Source organism: Natrix helvetica (genome assembly GCF_964273705.1).
Source record: "Natrix helvetica genome assembly, chromosome: 1".
Classification (NCBI taxonomy): Eukaryota; Metazoa; Chordata; class Lepidosauria; order Squamata; family Natricidae; genus Natrix; species Natrix helvetica.
In genome coordinates, this window is record NC_138548.1 from 95,529,387 (window position 1) to 95,551,818 (window position 22,432).

General features: G+C 35.7%; 1 protein-coding gene across 1 annotated transcript in view; it reads right to left on the reverse strand.

Annotated features, from left to right (window-relative positions):
- LGR4 (leucine rich repeat containing G protein-coupled receptor 4) overlaps positions 1–22,432 on the reverse strand; it is a 74,524-nt gene that overhangs the window by 24,920 nt on the left and 27,172 nt on the right. Inside the window, exons 2-4 of the mRNA XM_081934119.1 lie at positions 8,619–8,690; positions 2,798–2,869; positions 1,906–1,977 (exon numbers count right to left, since the gene is read on the reverse strand). Coding sequence (XP_081790245.1) covers positions 1,906–1,977; positions 2,798–2,869; positions 8,619–8,690 — 216 coding nt within the window. The remainder of the gene's footprint in view (positions 1–1,905; positions 1,978–2,797; positions 2,870–8,618; positions 8,691–22,432) is intronic.

Genomic DNA, 22,432 nt, shown 5'->3' on the forward strand with positions numbered 1-22,432 from the left:
AGAAAGAACCAGAACATAATTTATGTTTTAATAAAATCCAAGCACTAAATACTAATGAAAACTAAATCAGCAACAACAATAAAGCAGTATGAATCAAGAACCTGTAAGGTTATGCTTTCCTTATCACTCTACATGTTATATCTCTGTAGAATTTCAGGCTCTCTCACTTAGTAGTACAAAAATGATATAATGGAATATAGTGAGGAGAAAAGAAAAAGATCAAAATTTTAATTATACAGGGCATAAGCTTAATAGCTTCCCCTGTTCTGCTCTTAAGAAAAAATCATTTAATATTTCATTGCTTTTCAGTCATTTTATATCTTGTCCAGGAAACCCAATTGGATTATTCTATTCTTGGCTGTGATATAGTCACCCCCAATAAACCTAATCTTGGGCCTGAAAGTTGATAGACCTTTCAGATAACAAATCTTTGATCTAAAAAGCAGATTTGCATTATTTTTCATTTTTAACAAAAAAATTAGTACTCGGAAAATGTGCATCTCAATAAATCAGAAGATATCAAACCATCCACTGAAAGCTGGGAATTAAATTATCCCAAAGTAAAAAAAGTCGAAAGCTTCTGAGGAAGAAAAATATATTTTGTCAATTAAAAATCCCCCTAAAGCATGTAGAAGGGAAAGTTGCCAGACATCCAACCAAGTCACATTTAATTTGGAAGATTCTGGAATGAGATGATAAATATTTGTTTAGTGAAAAAGCATGTTGACAAAAAACAGAATTTCCAGTATTTTACATATTGTTATCTACTTTCAGACTGCACACTTCAACAATTTTCAAAGCATTTTTCTTTGGAATAAAACCTTCCTCAAAAGATCAAATTCTGTTAATTACATAATATAGTCACAAGAAATTACGTTATGCTCTTCATAAGTTAATTGCGTAGCTTTCATATTTGACAACCTCCACAACATTTCCTAGAACATTTCTCTAAGGCATTCTGCCAAATGAAGATCTTCTGATCATTACTCTCATACAAAATCTACAGCAGATTTCTGCACTGCATTATATATAATATTATCCATCATAGATCTTCTGTAGCTTCAGCTAATATAGAAGAAGCTAGCCCAGCGAAGGTGCTCTCAATCACCTTGTTGTATTTGCTTTTGTCTTTTTCTACCTCACATCAGGCTGGTAAGCAGAATTCCAATAATTAACCAGGCTGCCTCTGGAGCATAATATTGTCAAAACAGCACCAATTTAAAATTTGGGAATGGAGGACAACTATGAACTCTAACTCTTTCAAAATATAATACCTCTCAGTGAATCTTGACAATAAATATAAGTATCTCACTCTTATTGTCAATCTATGCACCATTAACACATTTATTCATTCATTCAAGTTATTTCTATGCCACCATAATAATAAAAAAATTCCCAGTGGTTTACACAGAACAAACTAAATTTAGACTAAACTAAGAAAAATGAAAATGTCAATAGTCACATGACACAGCATTTTGAAACAGTTTTTATTACTTAAATTTATGTACCTCTTTCTGACTATCTTCAAGAACTACTGAAAGACTAAGCAAGACCAACCTCTCCCACCCCCACACTTGATAAATTCCTTTAGATATTTCTATTTATTGTATACACCATTAAATCACTTATAATTACTTGAATATAGTAGGGTATGTCTCCTGTAATAAAATCAATTAATTAAAAAAAGAATCTATAATAAAGTCTCTGGAACTTCCATAATTGAGCAGTGTATACCGTTAGGCTTTTCTATTACATTTATTTGAGCTTTAATTTAAAAAGTGTTGCATTTGCAACAATTAAGAGTGCTGTCTGAACAATCCTGTTAATTTTGGTTTCCAAAATACAAAATAATTCATGAAATATAAAATATGAACCCAACTAACGTGTTCAGGCAATACTACTTACAGGGATTGTAATCCACTGAGTCCTCTGATGGCCTCTTTAGGAATAGTTTTCAACTGATTGTTCTGCAAAGTGCTAGAAAAAAGAGAGAGAAAGAGCTATAAACTAATGTCCATTATTTAGCATAATTTGTTCCTGCTATGTTTTATATATGCCTCCTCTCTCATTTTGAAATTCTGAATTAAATGTAGTTGTGTATTATAATATACTATATAGTAATATACTATAATAATAGCACACAGTATATTATAACTATCATGTAGTATAACTGTGTTTCTTAAGAAAACTGTACTCTCCTTGTTATATCTGTTTTTCTTTTAATATAACAAAAAAGAAAGCAAAAACAAAAATCAAATAAAACGCTTTTAAGGACAAGAGGGAATCCTTCAGGGACTACGGTAGTTGTTTTTTCTTTATCCCAAAACATTTTAACTTGCATCATAAAGAGGTATAAGGGGGACATTTGTTCACTTGGTTAGAATACAGGCTAATTTGTAGATATATTTTGTAAGAAAATCCTGCAAGAAACATTTTTGTAAATGGAAAGCACCTATGGGATTAGTTGACTTTCAGCTCTCCATCAGATATGGAGAGTTGATGATGACCATAATTTGAGGTAGCATGACAGAAGAAATAACTCCCAGTAGCTTGCCTCAGCTATTTCATCTAAGCTGAAACCATGGTATTCTGTGCAACAACCCTCAAAGAAAAAAGAGGTACAAATACATATTTTTCTTTTTCTCAGCAACTAAAAGTTTTTTTTCCTCATTATTGGCTCTATACTGTCTTAGAAACTAGAGCAAAAACATATTGTTCTGTTCATTCTATCAGTGAACATGCTGACTGGACAAGAAAGAAGAATTATACTATGAAGCACTGATATTTGATTACTTACAGAACTTTGAGTTCCTTCAACCCAGACAAGGCCTTTGGATGAATAAAAGCAAGGTCATTGCCAGCTAACCGTCTGGAAAAGATTGCAATAAAAAATACATACATGGTATTTCTATTTGTCTGATAAATTATAAGTGCAAATATAGAAAAAAAACTTTTACACACATTCCAGGAACTCTCTCCCAATGATTTCATATTCAATTGTCATCAACAACACATTTCTTTATTCAAAGCAAAACACAGTGAATATGCAATCTGCAAAATAGTCTCTTATATTTAAGCTTAGTTTTATATTTATTATTTACAATACTTTATTATAATCAAAATTCTTACACACACAAGCGCGCGCCCACACCCACACCCATAAATGAACAAGACCAATGACCTTCGTAGTCTAATATTCTTTTTTTTTAATTGGCTGTGAGATGCTCAGAAATTAGGTAAAGTATGAGATTTCTAAGGGAATCATTTTGAATGTCTGTACTGATGCCAAGGTTCCCAGCCATTATAAGCAGGATTCTTAATGACAGTAAAATTTGTGTAATGTAAGGCTAAGTCCCTTTTAAAGGTATCTGTTAGTAACCACAACTACATTTTATGGTAGTCAATTTTATGTACTTTAACCGTGTGTTGTGCATAGATGATGTTCATCTTTTTGCCTGCTGGGAATCTCCTGTCATTTGATTTAACAAGATGTCTGAATTCTAGAATTACAAGGGGGAAAATGTAACTCTTGCTTCTTCTATAAGGCACTATTTTTTAACTGTCTATCACCCACCTACACTTTTCCCTCAAAGGCAGGATCTAATAAATAAATGCATTTATTAGATTAATAATATGGAATATTTAATCCATAGTTTGTCAGTATGTTTTTCAAATGAATTCTACAGCTTGTATGCTATATTCAAAGGGGGGAATTTTTTTTTGAAATGGTCTGATTTTTTAACATCTCAAAAACCTGGCATTTTAGAAGATGTATTTGTAGGCTTTCTATATCCACTGTAGGTGAACTGCTATAGGAACACAGTTATTTTAACAACAATTACTTTTTTATTGGTGTGTGTGTGTGTGCGCACGTGCGCGTGCATTATAGAACACTTTAAATTGAGATAGTTAAAATATTTTCCTAGACAATGCTAGTTGATTTCTCTTATCTTTTTTCTTAATAACTCAATCTTGCTTTGATTAACTTTTAGTTCATTAGCTTATAATTATTTCAAGCTTCTTACAAGCAAATTTCATAGTTAAAGTTACATGATGCTAAACCTTAATCTGAAGAGAGTTTCCCTGGCCGCATCTCCCAACTTAATGTTAAATAGTATGGGGGACAAAATGAAATCCTGTTAAAACTCCACACGACAGTCCAAAGGCAAAGGGAAGAAGAGAATCATCATTCATTACCATTACTAAGGGAAATAGAAGCACACCACATAAACATGAATGATGTAATTCTAATTTCAGACAAGGAGCCCCTGCTAATTTACACCCTCTGTTTTGCTCAACCCTCCCCCTGCCATCCTTGTCTCTGTTCCGGTGAGCATGTTTCCTTTCTATAACATGGATGTAATGACCCTCCTCTATAGTTATATAAGCATCTGGGAGTTGTGCAGCTGTATAAATATGGGTATCTTGCTTGAAGTTCAAGGAAAGGTTGCAAAACATTTTATTCAGCTGATATTTATTGTAAAAAAATTTCATTATATTTCTTTTTTTAAAAGGCGAGGGGAGTTTAGGTGTTATAAGATTGAAACTTATTTAAGTTGTTTAAGGTTACTTTGCAACAAACTCCCAATTGATATTTTGAAACAAATAATTCATTCTAATAGTTGTTCCAAATTATGGGCAATTTCTATCTTTGGTGTAAATTAAAAACAACTCGGCCACGTGTACCTGCCTAAGTGTATCACTGTGAATAGGTAAGACAATACAGATAATTTATTTTAAAAAATGAGTTTAAAGAAATAATTTGCCATGTTTTAGAGCACATTAAAACGAAGTGCATATATTTATTTTTCTAACATACTCCATACGCAGTTAATAAGAAAAATAGATCACATACTGTCCTGATAGACTGTGTCAATCATATTAATTCAATGACAGGATCATTTTTAGTGAATTATGTTCTAGTGTGATATGAAAAACATATCAACTGAGGATATCATGTCTTCTTTATTAAAATGATATTCCTCTTGGAAAAATATCTCTTCTTATAGACTAATGTTTCCTGCTTTAAGAGATAGAGCAAAGCAGAAATGTGTGACTGCTTGATCAAAAATAATTATAATAAGCTTTTATTTCTGTCTGTGATCAACACAACATGTGGAAATAATAGAATCAGCAACTATACCATAAAAAGCCACAAGAACCTGTAAGCACAGTGATTATAGTGTTAAAAGATGGTACAAAACCCTGGGGGCAGGGGGGAAATGCCATAAAACTAAAAACTGAGTCGCTATATGGTTACATAAAATTTAATTAAAATTCAAGAGATAAATGGTGCCACCTACAAAAGTAAAATAAAATCCGAGTTAAAAATTAAGCTGTAAGCCACAAGCCCACGTAACTGGAGATTAGTGACAGCGGTACAATTATAGGAGTTCTAGAATTTATATTTGCTTAGCCTATCCAGATGTGGGTTTTTGAAAAGGGAGAAGTTTGGGGTAGTACAATCCAATACTCTGTACCAAGAATCTGAAAATGTTGGTTCCAAAGTAGACATAAAGCATTACTTTGAAAGCGCTACAACAGATTTTGGAATGCTCACTTGGCTGTTTTTGCTTCACTTTCCCCAGATGTCTGCGCGCACACATACGTGTGCGCAGACAACTCTTCCTTCAAAACTGCCAGCTAAGCTGTCCACACTCACAAATGCATAGACAGTATGGGATGGGCTTTGAAGCTTCCAAAGAATGCAGTTACTTTAACAATCCAAGAAAGGGATTTTCATTGCAAAGTACTTTTAAATGCTCAGCACAGCTATAAAACATTACATTAGATCCAGCTTCAGATCATGAATTTTCTTGTTTTATTCCCAGAAAAGTTTTTATATGTAATCAGAGTCATCTGTTGTCCCACCCCCTTTTGTTTTTACAGCAACACATCCTTAAGTAAACACTCACTTCTTTGAGTGTCTTTTCATTTGTATATTCCAAAGGATGATTTTTGTCCTTTCTTTCTGTTGTTACTACAAGTGGTGCCATCTTGAACTTGAATAATGACTACTATTGCAACAATTTGTGCACTTTTGAATGACAAAGAACTCCAAATTCTGGGGTTTTAAAATCCTTTAATGCTAATACATTTATACTAGGTAGAGGAGTAGCTACAACTACTTTAAGTTTTTTTAAAAATAATTTTGTGGAATACATTGATATTTGTACAGAACTGTAGATATTTTGCAGGGAAAGCAAGACAGCTGTCAAACTCTCCAGGAATTCTAGTCCCTATCTAATACCCAGGGCAGCAACATACTAATTACAGCTGATTTACAATTTGTAAAGGAATTTTGGCAGGTGCAGATGTAACATAAGTGCTCAGAACAGTAAAACATGCCTTAAAATAGATATATCAAGCTTTCAAGAATGATTTTCATAGCCCTAATGCTCATGTTGATATTACAAAGAGTACACATATCATTAAAGGAAATGAAAAAGTCCTTGATAGTCTTCTGTAATGGTTTTTTTTAATAAATTACTTTCAGAAGAGTAATTGCCACAAAACCAAGAATTTCCATTATATTCATTAGCATGCTACAGATTATTAAATACTAATATTATTACGTAAATTGTATACACATACTTGGCCTGAACAGTGTATAAATTATAACTCTTTCATTTGATTACACTTATAATAATTAATGGTCAACATGAAGTAAACTTTCTCATGATGGAAGGAAGGAGAAAACAAACCAATATAACAAATGTGACAGAAGGAAATCTATTATAAACATCAGTCCACTTGCATATCTGAATATAAGATAATTTCTAAACTACTATTAAAAAAAGAGAATGTGGACCAGAAGGGATTCAATAGGTCCACAATATAAGGAACCTTCATCTAGTTGGTTGGGCATAATTTTAACAATAATTGCAATATTCAGTAGAATTTGTTCTTGAGTTCTGGTTCCCATAATATATTTTTTTATGAAGTTTACAACAGCAAATATTACAGGTAGTACAAGAGTTCTGAATGTCTATCTTAAAGTGCAGACAAATGAATGAAATTAATTTGAAATTTGAATGAAATGAAAATGCCCCCAAATAACTATAAAGTTCTCAACTACTAAGAAAAAGTTCCCAAGTTCTAATTGTTTTATTTATAAGTAGCAAAGGAGTTTCAGGTTTGTCAGCCTATCCTGCTCTGTGAACTACAGTGTGTATCAAAGGTCAGCAAATATTTTCTAGAAATAATGACAATTTAGATGGCTTTCTTTGAGGCTTCTGTCTTTGGGTGGAGCCTTTTAATAGAAGAGGCAAATTAGACTGAATAGCTAGGTGAGGCTTTTTTCAGTTTCTATGCTCCTGGGAATTTTAGAACTTTTCCATTATATATCTTGCTTTCCTTCAACAAAAAGAGATCAGGAAATGTGCAATTCTCCTCACAAACATCTAAGTTACAATTTCTATGATTTAAAAACATTGTCCATTATATATCTTGCTTTCCTTCAACAAAAAGAGATCAGGGAATGTGTAATTCTTCTCACAAACATCTAAATCCAATGCCATGTAGTGAGAAAATTATATATTAATCCTATTCATACCACTATATAGCCAGTATGCCGGCTATTATTCTACTAAAAGAAATGGTGTGTGTGTGTGTGTGTGTGTGTGTGTGTGTGTGTGTGTGTGTATGTATGTGTATTTATCTATCTATATTTCTCTGTGACGTATTGAATTGGGCAATATAAACATTAAAAGAAATACATATTAAATTATTTCAAAATTTTAGAAAGTTGCACCAGATATTTAAAATTATTGAAGTTGTGTGCTACAGCCCAAGGATAAAGTGATCTGGCTAATCTTAACATAACAGTTTATTTTTAACTTTTTCTTAAGAATGAGATAAAATTTCATCATGTCCTTTTAGTAACATCAGTGACAATCTGTAAATCTCTGAAACAAAATGTGGCTCTTAACTACAGGAAAGTTCTCAGCTTATCACATGCAGTAAGTAGCAATAATTTCTTAGTGGTTGGAACAGGACATTTTTGTAAAACAAAGAGTTGGTACTTTTTTCTTGTTCTTGTGTGCAAATAAAGCAAACTAGTTAGTAAATGTTTGATAAGCTGGGATCATGAATTGGATAAGGTACAAAGATACCACATCTCTTCAGATGATCTAGGTTTGCCCTAATGATTTTTGGGAATCTGTGCTTAGCTATTTTTCGGAATTCTGAAGTATACCTCTGATATAGTGGCAAGAACTGGAGAGACGAAAGGGTTTTATTGTTAGTTTTTTGGGTTTTTAGCTTTCAAATTAGACACGGCAAAATATTTTCCCCTATCATTCAAATGTTCCTGGCACATGGTAAGCACAAGAATTTGTCACATATTGTATATAAGTTATGCAATCAATATAGTACACCTCCATTTAAAACTGTGGTAATTAGACACTCCCATACTGCCTTTGGGCAACACTGGAATCACAATTAAAATAATTACTATGAAAAGGTCTCGTGCAAATGGTATTTGAAGAAATATGTTTTCTCTCTCATTAGCACAGTATCATTTACTCTTCGTTATTTAGTTTTAAAGGAATTCTTCAGTCAATCTCCTTCACTCATTCACTTTCCATACTACAAAGTATGTTAGATTTAATACTCACAGCTCTTCAAGATAAGGAAAATTCTTGAAAGCATTCTCTGGTAATTGTGTTATATTGTTCATACTGATGTCCCTAAATGTGGAAAACAAAAAACAAAGCAAAAATTACAATTCTGTGATAAAATTACTTTGATCAACTAAGTTAAAGTATTAAAGTATTTATAGCTCAGGGTTAAACTGTGAGGTCCCTGGTTTCTCTGAGTTTGGCTGTTTTCTTGCAGCCATTTCATTACCCAGCTAGGTAACTCATTAGTGCTAGTAGGGAGTGGAGTTCGTTCTCCACAAGAAAACAAGAAAACCCCACTCCCTACTAGCACTAATAACATTACCTAATTGGGTAATGAATCATCTGCAAGAAAACAACTAAATGCAGAGAGCACTAAATTAAAATAGCTCAAAGAATATTGTAACCTGGCATAATAATGAAAATATTCAATGGCAAACCCCAAAACCAAATAAGCAAAAGTACATATAAAAAGCCCCTGAGTATTTTGACAATTCAAAGGCCTTTTGGATGTCAATTCTATGAATCAATTATACACAAGAAGACGACAATATTGGATTTGAGAACATACACATAAAGCATTTTTCTCAGGCTAATTGGACAACTGAGTATACATGGCATGGAAAAGTAACTGAATGTTATGTGTAGGTGTCTGAGGTGGAAAAACAGAACAAAGATCGGGTGAACAGAATGAAAAATATGTCTGGGTATCATACGAAACAATGGTTTTGCATTTAGATTTATTTCCTTTCATGGCTCTTATTTTAGATATTTACTGAAGGGCCTGATAAGTTTGACGTGAGCACCTGTATCTTGTATCTTTCATATACAAATTTAACAAGAATCAAATGTAACAAGAACTTAAAATGTATATAAAATTACCTTTATTCAGGTAAGAGTACTAATTTAGGTACATAGTTGTACATACTTCAACTCAGAGCTATAACTGTACTGCATTTCTTTGTAGATATCAGGACACAAATGCAGACATGAACTCTGCATTTTACTAGAGTTATTTTTATATTACTACTGACTTTTTTTTAAAGTGAGCAACATAAATTTAAACATTCATAGCAATCTCTTCCTTTAAAAGAAAGCAAAAGCAAAAGCACAGATATGAGCACATTCAAAACTTAAAAATTAAGCCCCTCAAGCTGATAAGTATATAGTAAGAACATGTCTCAGCTCTACCATGGTCATACTTTTATGTAAAACCTATTTTTTTGAAAAAAGCTCCTCAAGATGATTGTTTTAAACAGACTTGAATTTCAGTCCACAAACAAATGCAGACAAGTGCTTACATGACAGGTATGCAAAGCAATTTGTTGATTTCCTCTCATAGGAAGAGAGACTGAGTAGGACAGTTTTCCTTGTAGATGATCAATTACTTTTAATATTAGAAGTCACATCACTGGGAGGATGAAAAAGGAGGGTAAAGACCCAGACTGTTACAACAGTATTTATTTAAATGAATAGGTTCAAGTCTTTCTGTCTAGCTACTTAACAATCTGAACAAATTCTAGTTATCATACAAATACCGTATTTTTCAGATTATAAGATGCACTCCCCACCCCCCCAAACAGTAGGTGGAAATTTCTGTGTGTCTTATACAGTGAATGTTGCTGAAGCCCCACCCGCTGACCAGCCCCCACCCTTTGGCTGTTTTCAGCCTCCACATGTCCCTCTTTTGGCCCCCGCATGCTCCATTTTAGATATGTTGCAGGCTGCAGGTATCGCCACAGCACATCGTCGCCTATCCTTGCCTCCGTGCTTTACATTTTTGGCCTCTGCACGTCCCATTTTAGTCCCGTTCCAGGCTGCGGGGATTGCCACAGCACATTGCCGCTGATCCCCGCCCCCATGCATTGCGTTTTTGGCCTGGGTGGATGGAGAGGGGGGGGAGAAAAACTTGCCCACCCACAGTCTTCACCCAGGCAGGTGTTGTGTGCGCTGCTACAGCATGCGTCTTGCTGTGGCCACCCCAACGAAAAAGGAGGTGCTGGATACAAACCGCCCACCTGCATTCCAACGAGCCCACCTCCTCTCTCCTCACATGGGCTCTCTGAGGGGGAGGAAAGGTCTCTCCCAAAACTGGTTTCTTTCCTGCCCTCCTGCAGCACCAGTCCATAGGGGGAGGGCAGGGACTGTTTAGCGCTGAGGTAGAAGCAGAGAAAGAGAGGCTTCTTTGTCAGCCTCTCAGCTGGCAAAACAGAATTTTTTGCCGGTTCGGTGAGTGTGTCTAGAGATGGGGGGGGGGGTTGCGTGAGTGATGCCAAAGTGGACACGCCCACTCAGTCACATACCTCCCACCTAGCCACACCCACCAAACCGGTAGTAAACTGCTTGAATCACCTGATTTTCCCAGCGCTTGACAACTATACCATAAACCAAGCAGAGCCTATTTTAACATTTCAACGTTGTACCACCACATTCTGCATTTTAGCATTTAACTTTTCTCACAGCACTTATTACATTCTTTGCATCATTTTTTTTAACACGAGCAAAACCAAACTGTTTTTGCAGAGCGAAGAATTTTGAATAGCAAATGTATAGAAAAAGGCATGGGCAGAACAGAGCAAGGAAAGTATGGCTTCTCAAATATTGCTGGATTACAATTCCCAACATACCTGGCTGTGATCATGCCAATCGTGGAACTGGAAGCCTATGAGATACTGAAAAAGTGATATTGGCCTACTATATAAAAAAAACTAATAATAATTTTTTTATTTTTATAATTAATAAAATTATCCCTATAGTAAAAGCCCAGGGTTTTTAACACTGCTTGATGAAAAGATCAGTCAAGTCTCCTTAGAAAAGAATTTCATAAACAGGGGGCCAGCAGAGTTTTGTAGTCAATATATTTTCATCCCCAGTATCACCCGAAAATTTATATGCAGATAATTATTTGCTAAGTAAACTATTATTACAGCACAGTATGCTTTAATTTGGAGAATGGGAGTCCTCATCTGCCTGGATGATACTGAAGAAAATTCTGCCACCTTACTCTGCCATTAATACGATAGTGTTGACAACTGCTAAGAAAGATGTGCTCTTCTTGTTGAAATTAGAGAAAATATAAACACCACTAAAGATTTTGTTAATCTATTCAGTGTGTTTCTGAATCAATGATCAGAGTAACTCAGCTGGAAGATGTGGAAGTAAGTGACTATAACTATAACTGATGTATTAATGGTGGTAAAAATATTTAAAATAAATGCAATAAATTTATTGAAGAGGTTTCTATAACTTTACAGTCCAGCCTACTTTCCTTGCATTTTCCAGTGGTCTCATCTAATCTAAGCATTAATCAAGTTTGCTTTTGCTTTTTTATTTTTAAATCATCCAGCTTAATGAATTACTGCCATCTGCTATGAAGGATATTTAGAGAGAATTTTAAAAAGTTGTATTTCCTACAGGTTTGTTATGAAAAGCTCTGGGCTATCAGATGGCTTTTCCTAGTAGTACTTAACATTCTTCTAAATTTTATGCAACCTACTCTCTTTGTTAATGAAGAACGAGGAAGTCCTTTCCCTACATACCTGGAAATCATCATTTCAAAGCTACCCCTTTCTTTTTTGAACCCTTTATATTTAAACACTAAAAATATTAAATCTTGAGATTCAACCAGTGTTTTTAGAGAAACATAACAGATCATATTAAAAGGGGGATTTTTAGAAATAGCTTTACTGGTAGGCATGACTGATACATTTCTAGAATTTCTGGTTTCATGCTTGCTCCTCTTCAGAAAAGGATTTCACTGCGTCAAAATAATTTGACAGTCTTAAATTCACTGTTTCTAAAATGTAGCATAATGTTAAAAATATTTCAATGGTTTATGTTTTATTTGCTTTTATACTGAATAGGGATTCCAGTTAACCAAGGTGAAGCATTGGCAAGATTGATTTCACGTTATAACCTGGGAAAGTGCCAAAGATGCTCAATGGAATTTGCCACCAAAAAGACTAAGCTGCAGTGTGAAAAGGGTTGGAAATGCAAGACTATACTTGAAAAGACATGTGTGATACCCATACCTAAATAATTCCACACCCAGGACTCAGGGTTTTTAAAGATTTGTTTTAATTAAAAGAAAATTAACAGAGTAATTGGTAAGTTGCAAGTGAAGCCTCTGCAAATCAATCTTTATTTTCACATTTTAAGAATGTAAGTGGTTCCTTTGTAGTGTATAAAGACATTATTTTTTTAAGTGTCACCATTTGCTAGTAAAAGCAGAGAGAACAACATGAAGAGATTAGTTTCTGGTGTAGACGTATTAATATATACTTTGTGTTTTTATTTAATTTTTGTGTTAATCTACCGTGTTTCCCTGAAAATACGACAGGGGCTTATTTTCTTTTGCCCCACGAAATATAGCCTTGGGCTTATTATCAGGGAGGGCTTATTGTTTTGGGGCTGCCGGGCAGCTGCTCCCTTGTGAACTGGCTCCCGAAGAGCCGGGCACAGCCTCAGTGGCAAAGCAGCCATGAGGTAACCATGCTCATGAGCAGCCGCCCGGCAAATCCCCTCTCTAGCCCGGCAGAGCGCCATTCACTGACCTAGGGGGTATCCCTAATGTGCCAAGCCATGTGGCACTCTGCCTGCTCCCCAGATCCCGCAGCTTGGCACATTCGGGATACCTCTAGATCAGTGCATGGAACTCTGCCTGGCTGGAGAGGGGAGCTGTGCGAGCGCCTGTTCCACCCGCAGCCTCACCAAGTCCCTGCGCAGCTCTCCCAGGCCACCGCCGCTGGCCGCTGCTGCCCCACTCCGAGCATAACTTCCAAACTTCAAAACTCAGGGCTGAGTCTTCCAGCATCGGCCGCTCTAGGAGTGCTCTCTATGGTGGGCCGGCTGCCGGACAGATAGTCTTCCAGCAGCCGGCCCACCATAGAGAGCACTCCTAGAGCGGCCGATGCTGGAAGACTCGGCCCCGAGTTTTGGAGTTTGGAAGTTAAACTTGGAGCAGGGCGGCGGCGGGCAGCAGCGACCAGAGGCGGTGGCCTGGGAGAGCTGCGCAAGGGCTTGGTGAGGCTGCTGGCGGAACAGGCACTCACACAGCTCCCCACTCCAGCCAGGCAGAGCTCCATGCACTGATCTAGAGGGTATCCCGAATGTGCCAAGCCGTGGGAGCTGGGGAGCAGGCAGAGCACCAGAGCGCCATCCCAAAGGCGGCAAGCCTTCGTGAGTGCTCACCCCGGATCCTGCGACTTGGCACTTTTGGGATAACGCTAGGTCAATGAGCGGTGCTCTGCCTGGCCAGAGGGGGGGGGTTGTGCAGGGAGTTTATTTTCGGGGGTGGGCTTATATTTTTGCCCACGCAAAAAATGTGGCAAGGCTTTAGTTTCGGGACAGGTCATATTTTCGGGGAAACATGGTAGTTTATCTGAAAATGCTCATTTGTACTCATTTCTCTCAGCATATGAAATTGGTCTTTTGTTTTGCTCTGGGAGAAACAAATATTTGATATTCAGATCTTAGACCTACATACATATTTTGCATTTAACTTCTTGGCTAGGTATTTCCCTCTGAGCCGTCTCATTTTTATTTTATAAAATAGAATCTTCAGCAGAAATTTGAAAATTCAAAACTATGGTTTGTGTTTTGGAATTCAAATTTTATCTCTGATTTGTTCCTAGTTTCTTGGACAAATTACATCTATTTTAGACTTTTCAGTTTGATTCACATTGCATATTTTAGAACTTTTTCCCCCCACCATAACAACTATTTGTAATTACGCACATATGATCATCAGATGGTTTATCTGTTGGTTTATTTGAATTACTGACTTCATAATTTCTCTTTCAAGAATTCATCACGAACTTTTAAATAATAATAATTTATTAAGCTTATTAAACTTATTAAACTATGCTGCTCAACTCTCAATGATCCATAACAGATATTACATTTTGATTCAATCAAAATGTTCAATATAATATTCTTGTATTCTAAAAAAAAATAGTGCAGACAAATTACTACTAAGGTTTATTAAAAAATAGTGTTATGGATTATGAATATTTTACTTCCAAAACTATTATATTATGCTGTAATTATTTAGGTTGTAATGTCATTTATATAGCAAAATTACATATGGTTCAGAAGGCGAAAGACACTAACAATTGAGTAAAGCAATAAAAAGACATTAAAAACTAATCTCCCTCCTCCAGAAAAAGAAAGAAAAGAAAAACATCAGATACCATTTTGTGTACTGGAATACATTCAGAAAACATGTTTTACAAATGCGATTAAATGCTAATTGCAACCACTGTTTGCTACAGATGCTCCTTGCTTAATGACCATTTGTTAAGCGACCATTCAAATTTGTGATGACATTGAATGAATACAAAATCAACAGGGAAGCTGGCAGGGAAAGTCACAAGTTGTGATCGCATGGTGTCTTGCTTAACTACAGCAAAAAAGGTAATAAAACTGGATATGATCATGTGATGGTTTGCTTAATGACCAATTTTCTGTTCTCTATTGTGGTTGTAATTCAAAGATTAGCTCTATAATCACTAAGAGTGCATATGAAATAAAAACAAAGCCTACCAAAGCATTATGTTCCACTGGAATGTGAGAGACCTTAAATCTTCTGATGGAAAGGCTCAAGAGAGTAGTTTTGTTTTATGTTCAGCAGTTACAAAATTTCCCCTAAAATTGTCCTGTTAATGATTGTAGATAAAGCCTGAGCTCCATGCTAGTGCTTAGGTCACAGAAACCGAGAATAATATGGCAGTTCATTAATAAATAGTGCAGAAATCTTAATCTACATTTTGTGACTGGATTGTTGTGTGAGATCTTAAGACTTATATAATGCTTCACAGTGCTTTAGAGTCATCTTTAAGCAATTTATGGAGTCAATATATGGCCCCAACAATCTGGGTCCTCATTTTGCCAACCTTCGGAAGGATGAACATCTAAGTCAACCTTGAGCTGGTGAGAATTGAACTGCCAAACCACTGGCAACCAGCAGTCAGAAGAATTAGTTTGCAGTACAGCATTCTAACCACCAAGGCTTTATGGTTCCTCGCCTACAGACATAAATCTTTTTATAAACTAAAGCAATTACTTGCATTACTATAAATATTCTCGGAAAATTGCTGGAGCAGAATCTTCTTAACTTTTTTTCTCCCTACCGAGGTATCTAAGCTTGACCAAGCTATCCAGTTTCATTGTCTCTGCACTCTGAAAAGCAGCCATTTCATTCTCGGAATCCAGATTACATTCCACCACATCTGAGTTTAAAGAAATTCTATGCATTTGTCTTAATATGAATGTTTATATGAAAGAGTTTTGACTTTTTCAAGTGCTTCTCCTTTTCACCAAGTTGCATAATTATACAGATAGTGAAATGTGTATTGATTTCAAAATAGACATATTTAAAGAATATGAATTCAGAATTCTTATTGCAGTTTCTATGATTAGGGTTCTAATCAAAAATTAAACACAGCAAAGTTGTGTTAGTTTTGTATCTTAAGATTTATTAAATTATGTACACACATGCATATGTTTCCTTTTGGCTCTCTAGAACAAGTGCTGACAATTAAACTTTGTCTAGCCAGAATTTGGACTGTTAGTGAACAGGTGCATTATGTTATCTATGTTTCCACTTAAATGTGTGTGAGGACTTGAGATCATTTGGGGGGAAATAACAAAATTAAGTAGAAAATCTTGCTTGACTGATTCGGTATGGAAAATCCATGAAATCAAGCCAGGACATTAGGAAGGAAAAAAACACAGGCATTTACATATTTGAGGTTTAAGGACATTCCAAAACTTTTCAGTAGAATAGGCAGCCTTTCCACCATGCTAATTTTGAAATATAGGAACCACTTCTTCAATACATAAAGTTATTTTTAAAAATCCCCATGGAATACATCCAAGATAAAATGTCATGTTAAGAATGTTATGGAGTTGCAGACTTCCAGATGAAAACATGGCAGTCTAGCACATCTCAGCAAAACAACAGAGATAATACAGAGGCAAAGACCGACAGCCATGAGACCGCCAGTAGTCGCACAGGAAACATCCTATGCTCACAGTTTCATGTGAAGCTTCCTTAAGAGACACTGGGTGTACCCTAACCACTTTCTAAAGCATGGAGCAAAATTAAAGTGTAAAGAGATCTTCAGAGTATCACAGCACCTAAAGCCATCTGGAGGAGTGTACCTTCCATCCGAGAAAAATTAAAAGAAAGCAACTAATTGCAAAGTTTTTTAAAAAAACTTTTTTTAATGTAAAGTATTTTGGAATGAAAAATTTAAAAAACAGAATAAACAGTTAAATCTGGAATATTGCCTCATTTTTTAAATACGCACACACTCTCATTGATTCCCTTCCCTCCCTCCCTCCCTCCCTCTCTCTCACACACACCCATCCATCCATCCATCCATCTGAAACAAGATTGTTTAAATTTGAAGCTGAATGGCCCACCTTGTTAAACAAAGAGGTACAGTAAGTAGAAAAAGAAGGCTGCCATATAATTACAAATTATAGAGTGCTCAAAGGGACTAATGCACATGGGGAAAACTACCTCTTATTTTTTACTCCCTTTTTATGGATTAAAATTTCAAATTAAAAATAATGATTATTACTAAAGGGAATCAAAGTTATAGGAGGGAGACAGGGGTGGGTTGTTGCCAGCATTGCTGCTGGTTCATTGTGCATGTGCTTCACCTGTGTGCACAGTTCAATGTAAATTGTGCTGCGCATGCGCAAAACATGAAAATATAACTAAGAAACAAGCCGGCAACGGCAATGGGGACTGGGAAACTGGTTCTGGGGCGTGCCCAGCCTGCCATCCCTACCAGTTTGGTGACCCAGTCCCAATTTCCACTACTGGTTCACCCGAACCGGTGCAAACCGGTAGCAACACATCTCTGAAGAAAGGGGATGGGGTTGGACTAGAAGAACTTCCAAGTCCCTTCCAACTCTGTTATTGTATTCTATTGTTGGACAGCTTCACAACAATATATGACAAATACATTTATACATTTAAATTGTAGCAAAGGAAACTATTTTATTGACCAATAAGATTATGTATTACCAGTAAGCCACGATGTAGAAGAGATGTGGAGACTCTAGAAAGAGTGCAGAGAAGATGATTAGGGGACTGGAGACTAAAACATATGAAGGACGGTTGCAGGAACTGGGCATGTCTAGTTTAATGAAAAGAAGGACTAGGTGAGACATGATAGCAGTGTTTCAATATCTCAGGGGTTGCCACAAAGAGTTAGAATTAATTAATAGAATTAATCAGTAGAACAGCTTGCCTCCAGAAGTTGTGAATGCCCCAACATTGGAAGTCTTGAAGATGTTGGATAGCCATTTGTCTGAAATGGTGTAGGGTTTCCTGCCTAGGCAGGGGATTGGACCACCTCCAACAACTCTACTATTGTATTATTATTGTATGTGTATAAAATGTAGATATGATGAAGTACCCACAATGGAAGATAAAATAACAAATACTGAACCATTAATGGATTTTTTTTGTCCTCTGAAAATGGAAAATGCTAAAATGATACTTTTTAGATCGGATGGGAAAAAGTATTGAATAAGGGACAAATTAATTATGCTTATATTTAAGCAGGAAGAGGGATAATTTTGATTGTAACTGCTGTAATGAAAGTTGGAAGTTACTTTTTTCACTGTTTTTTCTTTCTTTTCCACAACACACCCTTCCATGGTCCAACAGGATCAAACAGATAAATGCATAAGATAATTGAATAGTATTTTAATCTTACATATCTACTGTTATTACATATTGATGCAGAGTAATGCTTTACTATTGCTACTTTATTCTCCTTTTAGATATCATGGAGTAGTATTGTATATTATATTACAGTAAATAAATCTGATTTCATATTTTATTTTCGAACTTGCTTATATTTGTATAATTTTCCTTCTATTCAAAAGATACTAATGAACAATAAATTTAGCTATTGACAAAGAAAGCAAAATAATGCATTCCAGGCTTTGGAATTATTGCAACTGCTGTTCTCAAAAAGACCACAGGCAGTCCAATCCTGAATTTAGGAACTTTTATCATGTGGTGGAAGTATCATAATACAATGCTTTTGAAATATATGTCTAGCTTTATAATTAGATAGATAAGCTCTCATTTATCAGTTCTACATGTGAGTAAGCTACATGAGCATTCTGAAGTCAATATTAGGGATTTTGTAAACATACTTTTAAAAATATGTCATATCTACAATCAAAATTGTATAATTTAACATGTGTAATCTTCATATTCATCCAGAAGTCTGTTGAATTCAATGGGACTTATTCCTACACAAATGGAAACAAAAATCTAACAAAGAAAAACTAGATTACATCATAATTGCCTTTGTTTCCTTAAAAAAACAATACATAACAGCTACTCTCCATTCCTATTTTGCAATTTCAAATATCTTAAAATTCCTTCAGTTTCACTTATTTTGGTCCTCCTTTACCCACACCCAGTGTTTAGAAAGCAACATGAGAATAAGCTTGACATTTGGAAAGTTAATATTTAAGAAATGCAATAAAACTGGAACAAAATTGAAAATATAAACATAGCTTAAATTGTAACTATGCCAACTAGAATAGGATATTTTAAACTACCTAACTACATAAATGCTAAGAACATAAACAGTGCCTTACTGGATCTGATCCTTGGCTGCTAACCTTATTAAGAAGTTTTTGATTAGGAAATTTATCAAAGTCTTTTTGAAAATCTAAGCAAATGATGTCTATTGGTTCTATGTAGTTTATTAACACCCTAAAACATTCTGGTAGGTTAGTTAAAAACATGCAACCTGTCCCTATACTTGGTCTCTGCAGCTGAAAACTGGAAAGTGGTCCATGTAATTCCAATTTTAAATAAGGTTGATGGGGAGAGCTTGGAATTTATAGGCCTGTTCAGTTTAAATCTGTTTGGGGAAGATACTTGGAAACTGTCTTTGTCATTCGGCTTTTTTTTTTCTTTTTTCTTTTTAATTAAAATTTTTAATAAGTTTTACAATTATTACCCCCCTTACCCTTCCCTCTTACCCCATCCCTACCCCTCTTCCCTCCCTCCCAGAGCAAAATACAGGGTATAAATATTTAACAACCATACGCTAACATAAGCTAACTAATTTTAACATGTTACTATTCTTCTGCTTTAACTCCCCCTTTATTAAACTAGCTTTAAATAAATTGTAGCATTTCTTATGCCTTCATTCATAAGCTAACTGAAATTTTTTAGTCCGGCATTTGTTTTGAATATAGTCCATCCATCTTCTCCAGTCCAGCTTGTGCTTCTCATCTGAATGGTCCTTCAGATACGCTGAGATTTTGGCCATCTCTGCTAAGTTTACTACTTTTAATGTCCATTCTTGGATAGTGGGCAACTCTTCCTTCTTCCAATATGGCGCCACCAACAGTCTTGCTGCCGTCGTTAGGTTCAAAATCAAATTAGTCTCTATAACAGTACAATCTGAAACTATACCTAACAGGAACAACTGGGGCGTGAACTTTATCCTCTTTTTCAAAATATTTTGAATAACCCACCATATTTTTATCCAAAATGCTTTAACTTTTTTACAAGTCCACCAAATATGGTAATACGTGGCACCAACACAGTCACATCTCCAACATTTAGATTGTAGATTCGGATACATACAGGCTAGCCTTTTTGGATCTAAATGCCATCTGTACAGCATCTTGTAAGAATTCTCTCTCAAGTTCTGAGCTTGTGTAAATTTTACATTTCTTACCCAAATCTCTTTGGGTAAAACCAATAAAACTTTGTTAAAAAAAAAAAGGTTCCATCATTTCTAGTTGTAACTGCTGTCAAGCCATCTGTGCCAGGAGCTTTGCCGATTTTTAACTGCTTAATTGCCAGGAAGATTTCCTCTGTAGTTACAAGTTGATTCAATCTTCCCCTTTGCTCATCTGTAAGTATAGGAATTTTCTCTTTTTCCAAATATCTATCTATGTCTGACCTTTGTATTTTGTCACCAGCATACAATCTGGTGTAAAATTCTAAAAAAGTCTTTTTAATCATATCCTGTTGAAAAACTTCTTTCCCTTTGTATTCTACTTTCTCTATATTACGAGATCTTTGTTTTTTCCTTAACATATATGCTAACCATCTACCTGGTTTATTGGCATTGCAAAAAGTGTTATGTTTAGCATATAGAAGATTAGTGGCTATCTGGTCCGACATTAACACATTAAACTGCCCTCGCAATAAAGTAATTAACTTTTTTGTCTTCTTATCATCTGGTTTAGACATTAACTCCTGCTCTTTTTTTTAATCTCTTCCTCTAATTCCCTTTGTTTCTCCCTTTGTCTGCGCCTATAAATATTATTCAAATTTATTAGAACACCTCTCATGTATGCTTTACTTGCGTCCCAAACCATTTCCATAGATATCCCCTCATGCATATTAAAAACAAAATATTATTTCAATAGTTTTTTACATTCCGTAACATTTTTCTCATATCTAAATAGATTTTCATTTAATCTCCAAGTCCTCCTAGGTCAGTCTCCATATTCAAATTCCATCCAAACTAGGTTGTGATTGCACTTGCAATTTTCCTCTCCAAGACAACTGCCTGTTCTTTTAATGCATTTTGTAAATTATTTTGTAGAGCTTCCAGTGTCAGGGTTTGTGTTTGTGTTTCCACCGGAGGTAGTAAAGACTGCAACTTTTGTGACTGTGCTGGCAAACTGGCGAAACATTGAATTGTGCCTGCTTTGAAGCCATTTCAAAGTATTCAAATCAAGCTTTTAAGCAACCAATTTGTTCAGTCCAGAAAATCCACCTATTCTCTCAAGTCTTCCAGCAGCACTAACAAGCACTTAACAAGTGCTAATCAGCTTTCTGCTTCACTTTCGTTTTCACCACACCCTTTATTATTCCGGCACCATTTTTTTAAAAGTTCCCTTTAAGTTTACAGGAGGAGATATAATCTACGGAGTTAAGGCTTGTACTTGCGATATATTGACCTCCTGGTTTGCTCCACCTGCGTCTTGTTCAGATGTAGAATAAGCATTGAAACAGCAGGGGTGGACGCTGCCTTTTGTTTATGCAAAGGCAGAAGCGTCCTGAGATGAGGAGATTGTCGGGCTTTCTGGGGAGTTCACACCCTTCACACCACAGAATTACTTCTGGGGCCGCTGGGGACCTCTACCCTATGCCAGACAGCTTAACTCCCCCTCTTTTCCCGAAGGGGGGGGTTTCAAACTGCTGGACAGCTGATTTATGCTATCCTAGCAGCTTGTTTCTCAAACAAGGGCTGGCGTTCCCAAGGGAGCATCCTCCAAAGCCAGCGGCGCCACCGGAAGTCTCGGAAACTGTCCTTAAAGATAAAATGATGAAACATTTGGCCACACAGAGCTTGGTCAGAGATACGCAGCATGATTTCATTAAGAAAATGTCTTTTTTAACCACCATACCAGAATGTTTTAGGGTGTTAATAAACATGTAGTGCCAAGACTTCTCAATAAGGTTAGCAGTCATGGTAAAAGGGAAACCTCCCTTGTGAATAAACAACTAGCTAAATAATAGAAAACAGGAATAAATAGACATTTCTCACAGGGATGTAACTAGTAGAATCCCTCAAAGTTCTGCCCTACGGCTTGTGCTTTTTAACATTTGCAAATGATATGGAATTGGGCATAAGTAGAGAAATAGCCAAGTTTGTTGATGATTGTTCAGAGTAGTTAAAAAAAATAAGGGATTGCAAAGAGATCCAAAGGAATCTCTGCAAATTAGGATAGTGAGCATTAAACTGGCAGATAACATATGATGCATTGTCTAACACTGTGATAGCAAACTTATGACA